The 11,264-nt window shown below is 38.8% G+C and overlaps 1 protein-coding gene, 1 long non-coding RNA gene and 1 other non-coding gene across 3 annotated transcripts; 2 read left to right on the forward strand and 1 right to left on the reverse strand.

Annotated features, from left to right (window-relative positions):
* Positions 1–34: 34 nt before the first annotated feature.
* Positions 35–5,412, forward strand: LOC5519485 (proteasome subunit alpha type-7). Its single transcript, XM_001639323.3, has 7 exons — positions 35–177; positions 267–393; positions 491–615; positions 1,187–1,309; positions 1,607–1,726; positions 4,210–4,272; positions 5,018–5,412. The coding sequence occupies exons 1-7, from the start codon at positions 76–78 to the stop codon at positions 5,123–5,125; spliced, it is 768 nt and encodes a 255-aa protein (XP_001639373.1). The 5' UTR covers positions 35–75; the 3' UTR covers positions 5,126–5,412.
* On the forward strand, positions 742–813 carry Trnae-cuc. Its single transcript has one exon. It is a non-coding gene; the product is annotated as a tRNA-Glu (tRNA).
* Positions 5,413–6,858: 1,446 nt separating the features above from the next.
* Positions 6,859–9,412, reverse strand: LOC116603337. Its single transcript, XR_004290558.2, has 2 exons — positions 8,667–9,412; positions 6,859–7,332 (listed from the first exon to the last, which is right to left on the reverse strand). It is a non-coding gene; the product is annotated as an uncharacterized LOC116603337 (long non-coding RNA).
* Between the last annotated feature and the right edge of the window lie 1,852 nt (positions 9,413–11,264).

Here is an 11,264-nt window from a genome sequence, read left to right on the forward strand (position 1 = left end):
GCCGGCGAAAAATACGAACCATACGGAAAATTAACCTCATAATAACAGCTCGTTGGATTTATAAAAGACAGTATAATGTCTGGATCGTATGATAGAGCTATAACTGTTTTCTCCCCGGATGGGCATCTATTCCAAGTGGAATACGCACAGGAAGCGGTCAAAAAAGGCTCCACGGCGGTTCGTAGTCAAGTTTTACTTTCTTCTTTTTATCCTCATGATTTCATTTCTTTTTCTGTTATTGCTTGACTCCTATCGATGTCTCGTAGGTTGGGGTCCGTGGTAATAATATCGTGGTGCTTGGAGTTGAGCGCAAAGCAGTCGCGAAATTACAAGAGCCAAGAACTGTGAGAAAAATTTGTACACTGGACGATCATGTTTTAATGGCTTTTGCAGGTAAAACAAAGCGTCTATATTGATTAATTTATCTAGGAATTTGAAAGGTAATATTTCTTCTACACAAACTCTACACGTATTTGTTGCATTTACCCAGGTCTTACTGCGGACGCAAGAATTTTAGTGAACAAAGCAAGGGTTGAATGTCAAAGTCACAAACTGACAGTTGAAGACCCAGTTACTCTGGAATACATAACGAGATTTATCGCTACTCTTAAACAGGTAATGAGAACAAGGAGGATGCGAAATCTAAATGATTTTCAACGTTGTCTAGGATATTTTTTTGTACTGTTATTATTTAGACTGTGTGCTATAAAAACCTAAACGTCATTGTCACCTTGCATGGATTCCCATATGGTCTAGTGGTTAGGATCCGGCGCTCTCACCGCCGTGGCCCGGGTTCGATTCCCGGTGTGGGAACATAATTTTTTTTTTCCTTCTATTTCTTTCTATATAGAGAAAATATCAACTCATGCTATTGAATGGACCCCTCAGATTTTAAAAAAATATGGATCACAAAACTATTTTAGTTCTTATTTTGAGTTGATATATGAAAAAAAAACCCCGGCAAATTGCCTATTACACTCGGAAAGAATCTAGAATAGCTCTAGAAAGAGACATTCAAAGTGATAAAGCCAGCCAATTTAAGAGATGTTGTCTGGGCCCTTTTCCATGATAAAACCTAATTCTATTTTTTTCTGTCCATTGGTTATTGCTGATGATACATAAAATCTACCAGAGAAATTTGTTAAAAGTTTGGTCTGCCTTGACCCCTAATGTTATGCCATTCCAGCGTTACACCCAAAGTAATGGGAGAAGGCCTTTTGGTATCTCAACTCTTATTGTTGGCTTCGACTTTGATGGTACCCCTCGGCTATACCAGACAGATCCATCTGGGACTTATCATGCATGGAAGGTAAGGCCTTATAACACGAAGTTTGTCACAGAATTCAAGATAAAAGGGAGTACTCATTACAGTCAAACCAGGTCAAGCATGCCCCAATAATCCAGTCAATTACTGAGTTCATTATTTGATTATTTGCTGAGAAGTTTCTATTCTTGAGACAGGTACATTTTTTATGAGTTCCACTGAAATCCTGGGGAAGGCACCCAAACTTTTTTACACTGAAAGGGGGACTCATAATTTTTAAGGTGTCCTGTATCAGTATAATTCTCCCGTTTGTCTCATTTCTCTGACTTTTGTTTGATTTAGGCTAACGCAATTGGAAGGAGTGCAAAGACAGTGCGAGAATTCTTAGAGAAACACTACTCAGATGAGGTGGCGGATTCTGATGAATCAACAGTTAAGCTTGCTATCAGAGCACTACTAGAGGCAAGTTAAGATTGTTTGCATCATTAGGTGTCCACCCCTAGAAAGCTGTCAATTCCAAACTGCAATACCCTTCCATTGATCATATAAAACATTTATTGACCTAGTGCACAGGTCATACAGGAACTTATGGGCCCAATATTATTTTTATTGCTTTGTGGCCCAAGAGCATAGCTTGCAGGCCATAAAGCAATTCAAGTCTTTGAGGCTCCATAAATACCCTTAATGATACCGTAGACCCAAATGGCTTCATTTCGGGTGAAATTTTTTTATTATGCCTTTCGATGATAATAGGCACACTCTAGATGTTAGCAAAAAAAATACCATCAAAATCTTAAATACTCCACCAGATATTCAAGAAAAACCGAATTTGAACGAGTGTAGCGTTATTCTCGAAGGCGTCAATAATCAACATCCGGGGAACTTAGTTTTACGGCTTTTCCCTCTAATTAGCATACAAGTGCGTTTTATATCAACTTTATAAGCATATACTCTAAATTTTGCATAGTTGTTAACTAGGCCAAGATTAAGTAAGAATTCTTGGCTTCCTTCGAAGAAGGCTAAGCGAGGAAGAAAGCCCAAAACATATAGTTGTCTCTGTTCGCATTCTTTTTAAGTTTCCCGCGCTCTTCTTTTCTTCGGTGCAAACTCGTTTTGGTCTAGGCATTTTCCTTCACTTGCAGGACTAGCGCTATGACATTTGAGCCCCTAAGAGTTTTCCCGCTGTGTGTAGAGCGTGCAATGTGATTGGTTGCCATATGCGGCTCTATTTGCTCTTCGTCTGTCATTACTGTCAAGCTGTCTCTAATGTTTACACAACTTCAATCCCCGATATCTAGCAATCAAATTTCACCCCATCTTACTCTAAATATGTGAATTAAAGGTACACTTCTAACCGCCCGATTCCTGCGCAACTTGGCAAGCGTCTAGTATAGATATCGTTCCGTCACACCGTGCCGCGGATAATCAATAGCTTTTTTGCTACAGACTTAATTAGCGCATTGTAGCCAAAGAAGCAAAATTATTCCAAGCCTAACTTTGACCCTTGATTATTAATCAACGAGGCTGTGTGACATCAAATGTAGACACGGTTTGTCAGTTCAGTACATGACGAAAGATATAAAGCAGATCCCGGGAGATTACGCATTTTTGGTGTGTTTAAATAATTCGCATGTTTAACACATTGACCCCTCAACCGGCCTGTACCGGCTTTGGGAAGTACCCACAACCCAAAAAATTCATAAATGCAAACTAAACACAACAAGATGAAGATACTCAGGCATCAGTCTAAGGGATAAATGGTCTTGAAGATATGCATCCAAACAAGGTGTTGGCAACTACTCTTAAGCCAAATAATAGCACAGGTTCTTTGACAAATTTCAAATCGAACAAGGAAAAAAAAGCAGAATCACCCCTCTCAATGAAACGCTCAAAATACAAGGGAGAGAGATCAGCAAACACAGCTCAAGACACAAATAGATACCTTTATTCTGATCCTCCAGGTTCATTTCCATGGCCTCAAAACACAATGTCCACTCCTTGAAGGCTTGTAAAACCACTAAGATGCCTTTACGGATTGCAAAGCATTCTGGGAGATCCAGGGAAAAAATCCCGAGGGGAGGGCCAGTCAGCACTCCTCTCCCCAAAGTCAGATGGTTTTTTATAAGTCTTTTCACCCGAAGCCAAACGAACCAATTCCAGGTCATACAGACCCAGAATAGCAGTGTAAACAATTTTGGAATCAATTTGGTTCCAGCATTTAGGAGAGCTGTGGTGATTCATTAGAAAATTATTTTCTTATCCAGGCAAAGCCAAACAAGAAAAAAATCATCATGAATAGCACTCAGTTATGCCCCAATAGACTTCATGATGTCCTGAGACACTCTCCTAATATGCTCATAGCTGTATTTTTTATGAAAAATACAAGCAACCATCAACTTGTGCTGGCTTCAGCACAACAACGAGGGATTAAAAGTGGGGACCGCAAAGCACTGTTGGAAAGCTTGGATACCGCTGACTAGGTGCAGCTGTGTTTGACTTTGACGGGCTGTATAAAACTCAGAATAGGGGGGGAGGTATCTGTTTTCAGTCTGTTTTTTTTTTTGTAAATTCAGCTAAAAAATAGCCAGGAGTCAATGGGTTAAAAGTGGTCGATTTCGCACTTCGGACCAGGCAAAAGCACTCAAAATTAAGTGCGTTTAGAAAATGATTATTTTAGGAGGAAAGTACAATCATTAAGCTTTAAAATGATATATAGTTTGTTGGCATTTGCTTTAATCCGACGCGAGCACGAGCGATTTTGCCGGGACAAGCGGGGTAATTACCGCTTGGGTCTACGGTATCCTTAAGGCCTAAGCAAACAAGGAAAATAAAATATGTAAGATATCTGTTGTACAGCGTTCTGTTTCCTGGTTGGTGCATGGCCGCCCAATCAACGTAGCTATATAAAATTTGGTATTGTCTGACAATCAACAATTGACTTGCAGGTTGTTCAGTCTGGGGGGAAAAACATTGAGCTTGCTGTGATGAAGAAAGGAGAACCCATGAGGGTATGTTGATTGTATGCAGGTATTTATAAAAAAAACATCTTGATATTCAGAGACTGCGCCTCAACTCAGTTAATTCTATGAATTACTTTCTTGCCTTATCTTCTTACTGGGGGTTGTGTTTGCAAAAGCAGATGAGAGGAATAAGACAGGAAATGATCTTAGAAGAACATAAATCATTACTCTCTCTTTGTTTTATAGAGCCTTTTATATAAGAACGTCAAGCCTGAGATTTCACCAAATTCTAAGAACATGATAAGGACATGTCTAGCCTCAGATAGCAGGAATGCGAAGATTCTAATAAAAATGTGTTCATAATAACAACACTTAGTATGATTTCTATTTATAATTTGTGTAATTCTTTTCCATACTTTACTCGGTATTATAATTTTATATACATGATAGAGACTTGGAGCAAGTTTATTTATTTTAGGTTGTGTTTGCACTGATAATGTCAGATAAGTTGTGCAGGTCCCTTTGGAGGGCATTCCATGTTCTTGCCCCTCAAAGCCCCAACATACTTTGATACTTGGCTGTTTTGATGAGAGGCAAACACCTAAAGTTCCTATTCATGCTCTTCACCTTTTTACCTACTCTTTTGTCATATATAAATATTCTTTCAAAGATGATGGTTCTATCTAAAAAAATTGATCATTTGAATCTATTGCATGACAGTGGTTCAACTGTGTAGATGATGAGGTAATGAATTGTGCTGTTTATCTTGATATTATTCTTTCTTATTTTGTAGATACTGAAGCCAGACGAAGTGGATAAATTTGTAGCAATCATAGAAAAGGACAAGGAGGAGGAAGCTGAGAAAAAGAAGAGAGAAAAAGCTACGGGCTCCGCCAAATAGTCTACAAAACCCTCCCCACGGTCATTAGCAATGCACCACTTCATTTCATGATAAAATCGGAAAAACTGCTTTACAATTCCAGTCTTTAATCAGCTTATGGTTGATACACAAGAATGCTATTAGATTAGGAAAGCCTTTCCTTGTTTTATTTTGATCTTTCCTCTTGCTGGATGTCATCCCATTCTATTGACAAACCCGTGAGACCATTACCATGCCAAATACCAGTCGAGTGCCATACCAACAAACAGCCATGAGTGTTTTTTGTATAATAAACATATCTTTGACAACTTGTTTTTTTATCTTTTGCTTAAAGGGTGGGTAGTTGAGTTAGATTTTTGAATATAACACAACCACGCCCCTACTGGTCACTTCCTTATAATGCTGGAAAATATTGGCGGGTAGACACGTGCCCCACCTTCGCTACTGCCTTACTAGCAAAGCGATGCATTTAACGAACGCGTTTTATCCAAAAGAGAATGGCCAGATAAGGTTTGGGTTTGAGATGATCGGCTTTCTGAAATGCAGCTGACACTTTAGCAATAGTAAAAGCGATGGATTAATGAATTCCTTCAGACCGACAGTAGCAGGCATAGCGGAACGTGTGATAAAAAACAATCATTAGACAACATCCCCCTTCAAACGGCCGAAACACCCCACCCAATCTTGCAAATCGTACACCAACTCGGTACATTTCCAATCCTTTTTGTCCACGCGTAATTGGTTTTCTGATAGGCAGCCACTAGCAAGGCGATGCATTTAACAAACTCGTTTAATATCCAAGAGAGCATGAAAGACAGCCGACCATAGCAATAGCAAAAGCGCTGCAGAGGAGTCGAAGGCTTCTACACAAGGATATTGATCTGCGTGGGATCATATGATCATATGCTCAAATCTCACTTACTTCATACGCTCCCTACCATACACATACATATTATAACAACACAATCTTGTAACATCGTAATCTGATCACATCCGTTGCATGCCATTATCACGTTAGTCGTACTGTGTTATCACAAGCTCAAGCTATGAAAATGAGGACCTTAGTAAAGCGAAAATCCGACGTAAGGTAAGCCTCACACACAAACACATAACATGTGCAACCACACGTTGGTGTATAGGAGCAAGCTGTTTAGATCGATCACAACAGTTTGAAATACACCTCAGACGCGGTAATATCTCCTGTTTCCCCTTAAGCCTTTTTCTATTCCGTCGTAGTCCACGTGTCTCCTACCCTCGACACCCATCAGTTTTTACCTCCCTTACCGCGTCTGACAAGCCGTCGATCTTGCTCCCTGACGATAAATCGTGGCTAGAATCAGCCACGATTCTGAACATAGCTTTTTGCAAAAAGTCTAAGTTTTTGAATAATTTTTTCCAGAAATTATGCTGTCATAATCGTTATTGCCCATATTTAAATAAGGAAAACACTATACTTGACATTATTTCTTTATTAATGCATTGACAACGGATGTCATGACAATTTCTTGCACTTTTATGACGACCAATTAGGTTGATAGGAATGCATCTATAAACGACTCAACCTTTCTTTCCTCGCGATCAACAACACTACACATTGGGCAGTTTCCCTAGAGCAAGAGTTGAGGGTGGTTTCAACATTTTCGGTCTGCAAAATGCCATTATTCTGAGCATAGCTTTTTGAATGATTTTTTGCCAGAAATTATGCTGTCATAATCGTTATTGCCCATATTTAAATAAGGAAAACACTATACTTGACATTATTTCTTTATTAATGCATTGACAACGGATGTCATGACAATTTCTGTGAAAGGTTGTTATGCTTATATGTGGAATGTTTGATTTAACCGTTTACCTTTACTTCTATTCTTTTATCATTTAATGGACAGTTTCAGTTCATAATCAGTCCCTTACAGTCAAAAGACCTACTTTAGAAGTATTGTTTGTTTATCTGTGAGTTATTTACTATTGGTTTGCATGTGTCTTTCCTATTACGCAGTTATATAGGTGGCATGTACGTGTATTTTGTCGAATTTTGTCTCTTTTTCGCGCACGCGTCTCTCCGCTCGGTGTTTTCTTCTTCAGGATCTCGATTCTGCCGTGCGTTTTTGCTGTTCCTGCCATCTTAAGAGAAGCTGTCGTAGGTCTAGTATTTTATCGGGAGAGAGCTCTTCTGGCGGCGATGATATCAACTGTTTATCATTTTTGCGGTCTTGCTCTTCAGTAACAACCTAAACATTTAACAAATCGACTTTAATACCCAGATAAAAGAGGATGACCAAATATTGTTTGCACATAAGCAAAGCGATGCATTTAACGAATCCATTTTATATCCAGTAAAAGAGGACAGTCCAGACATTGTTTCCGTTTCTATATTATTGGTTTTCTTAAAGACAGACAATTAAGCAAAGCTATGTATTAATGACTTCCCTTCAGACAGACGGCATTTTAAAAAATCTTATCTTTAGGCTAAAGAGGAAACTTTCAATTGCTATTCTAAGAGATAGCAGAGTCATGTTAATAACAGTTAGAATTTTTTGAAGAGGTTCCGTCAAATTTTTTATTTTATTATTATTTTTTTTTTGCGGCCTGTCCTAAGCCCAAATCCAGACAGAAAAAAATGCATACAACGATTTCAAATAATTCATGCACGTCTTGGAGACAAGAGAAAAAAACATGCACGACTGAAACCTCCCTTTCCCCCCCCCCCCCCCCCCTTACATTTCTAATGGTCCTTCCGATCTCTTCGGCTCCTATTAAAGCATGAATGCAATGGCCACCTAGATGTTAAATGTAACATGAAAGGAAGAGGGCCGTGGGAACGAGGTTGCCTAAATAGGTTTGTGAAATGTTAGAGGCTTTATCAAGTAGGGATCATGTTTTATTTCAATGGAGGGAGGGGGCTTACGTAGAAGTTACTGGGTACGAAGTGTATTCTGAAATATGTACAAATTCCTTCATAAAAAATTTCACAGCAAAAGAGAACCCCTACGTATTCTCCCTACATAAAGTAGACATATATGTTAATTCAGGAATAGCGTGCCAACATAGGTTTATCTCCCCATGATCACTATGACACGTTACACAACGATTTCTGTTGTTGCCAAAACCTGCAAAACTCTTGACAAACGGTACAAACAGCTCTGCCTACTAATAAGATGTGATTTTCCTCTTCTGATAGAAATTACACTTCTAGTTTCTTATTGTGATTCTTGTCTCTCGCATACACTGCATTTAACTACAATTACAGCAATGAATATATCGGTTTTTCCAGATATACTATGAGATTTTAATATATATATATATAGTGGTATTGTCATCGCTTGTTATTTATTCAAATTCCCTTTCATTGCCATTATGTTCTTGGGAAAAACTTTAAAAGATGAAAACGAATTAACCTTCGTTTTTTATCTGACAATTGTACTATATATATTTGGTATTTTTTAGATTAGATTTCGTGTTAAGGGATTAAAGACATTATTCTCTAGATCAAGGGGAAAAACTCGGTTCCTTTACCAATGTACCAAACTTGAACAAGAAAAAATTAGGTTACGGAGTTACTTACCTGACTGCGCTTGCATTTGGTGTACGAGAAGACACAAGGCCAATTATTTTGCGATTTAACGGGAGTTTTGAGAACGGTTAGAATAACCAGCAAGACCACAGATATTCTTGCGATAGGCATCATCTTCGTACCCGCATCAGTCGCGACTTTGGAAATGATTGATCTTTAAATAGGTGTTGAAGCCAAAAGGCAGCCCCCGTTCGTTGAATTTATAGCCTTCAGTTTTGAGTAAAGATTGATTAACCAAGCTTCTATATCATTAGCTGCTTTCTCTAGTTTGAGCTAATCGAGCTATTTACACGCGTGAAATCGTTTAATTGGCGTTCACCTTTAATAACTCCAACCGTTTTCAAAGGCCGTACTTCTCTGTACTTCAGGCTGACACCTGCTTGGCGCCAATTACTTAAAAGCCAATGATCCGGTTGCGGTCGAGCTGTGTACGTTAGCCCCTCCAGCTAGTGAGGATACAATTCCTCTTAACATCGCGATAAAACGGGCCGCCTCGTGTGAATTCTTCGTCGTCAGGAGCATTAATAAAATTGTGTTGAATTTCGCCCCGCTGCCACCATGTACGTCGAAGTCGATTAAACTTTGCTCACCTACTTTAAGTCATTAGTTTAACTATTCTATTATTCCATTAGCGGTCCTAAGTCAGGTCAAATGAGACGGTTTTTTTCATTGCGAGAATCGAACACAATAAAGCTATGGATGTAATTTAGCTAGAAACGGATTTCGTTAAAAATTGATGATTTTCGCAATAAACATATTTTAGCATTCCTATACGACATACAAGAGAAAGGGAGGAACATAAAAGTGTCATATGTGACACACTTTTGGCATAATTGATTATGACTTTATTTAATTTATTGCTGCACTATAAAACGATTCCCTGCCGTAAATGACATTGAAAGTATATGCTTGCACAATTACGTTCATAATTAAAGGAAGAAAAGTAAATTAAGAAAAGTAAATTAATAATTTTCGGAATCGTTTCGGGACTTTTTTTAACTGTTTTTGCACACGGAAAAATATAGATCCACCACTCGAAGGATGTCAGCCTCTGTCAGCCGCGATTTTGTCATCCTAGCAAAGTACCAAGTGCGCGAAAAAGAATCTATTTCCATCGGCGGGTTTGGGGAAGCCAGTGCGATATTTTCGAATGAATTTGTTAAATAAAGTATCGAACGTTATTTTTACATGGTTATTTTGAGATTTTAGTACTTTATTAGCCTACCAATATTAAATCAAAACAATTACAAAGGTGGGGTTGACAAGGGCAGCAATAAAAATTTGAGATGAAAAGAAATTTTTGGTTCCCCAGTGAGTCACAACGATAATCACAACAAATCTTGAGTTTAAACAAACTTAGATTTATTTTTAGGCTATGCAAAAAAATAATAAATATTGATATCTTGCCTGTGTCTATTTTGTTCCGTGGTGGTATCGTCGAATGTGAGTGGTGGAACGCATCGGATTAAATTCGCCTGGTTTATTAACCCACAACAGGCAACCCTTTCGCAACAATTCGCGGGTATTTGATCTTCATTGTTCTAATTTTGATTACACAATACGTCAGAAATCTTAAGCCTTGTGGCGAGTAATAGTTTTGGATTTTCACGAGTAAAGAGATGGGCTCCTACTGAGTCACCCTGACCTGTATCACGCATTACGCTTGAGCTCTTTCCCTGAGTTTACGGCGGCTGCGTAGGAGGCAATTTAAACAGAGATGACTCAGCAAAAAAATGAAAGTAAACAAAATAAATTGATTGAATAGTGATGGATGCGGAGGTGGAAACTGACGATAGTGGATGTTGTGATGGTGAGAATTGCAGTTCTTTTATTGAGCCGTTAACTTCAAAGATTTTAGAAAAGACAAATAATGTTTTCTTGGTTTGGTGGCCAGTAGCGGATCTAGGGGGACGGTTTAGGGGGTTTACCCCCCCCCCCCCCCCCCTTTGGGCTGCCAGAAAGCCATATGTTACAAAAAATGTCCCCCTCCCCCCTTTAACGAAAAGCTAGATCCGCCCCTGATGTGGGAGTGTTTTGGAGGCGAAACGCTTGTTGTTGTGTTGATAGTGGTGTAAAAGGTGGTGGTTGTGAAAGAGATAATATTGTAGCTGTAGCTGATAATATTGTTGGTTTAAAAGGTCTTGCTGATGGTGATAGCGATGGCAGCGGTAGTTTAGTTGTTGTTGGTGATGGTGATGGAAGAGGTGTTGTTGTTCTAGATAACGATAGCGGTGGTAATGTAGATATCGTTGTGTTTGTAGTGGTGTAAAAGGCGTTGTTGATGGTGAGAGTGATAGCGGTAGTGTAGATGTTGTTGGTGCTGGTGTTGGAAGGTCTTGTTGTTGTTGTAGAGAACGATAGCGGTGGAATGTAGTTATAGTTGTGTTTATAGTGGTGTAAAAGGCGTTGTTGATGGTGAAAGTGATAGCGGTAGCAGTTGTTGGTGTTGGAAGAGGTGTTGTTGTTGTTGTTGTTGATGGTGATAGTAGGGCTGTTTTATTGATAGTGTTTGTTGTTTTTGATGATAGTGGTGATGCTGGCAGTGTTTTTTTTTTTGTGCTGTAAAAACTGTTAGTGGTAGGTGTTCCT

The sequence above is a fragment of the Nematostella vectensis genome, chromosome 13 (assembly GCF_932526225.1).
Source record: "Nematostella vectensis chromosome 13, jaNemVect1.1, whole genome shotgun sequence".
In the NCBI taxonomy this organism is placed as follows: Eukaryota; Metazoa; Cnidaria; class Anthozoa; order Actiniaria; family Edwardsiidae; genus Nematostella; species Nematostella vectensis.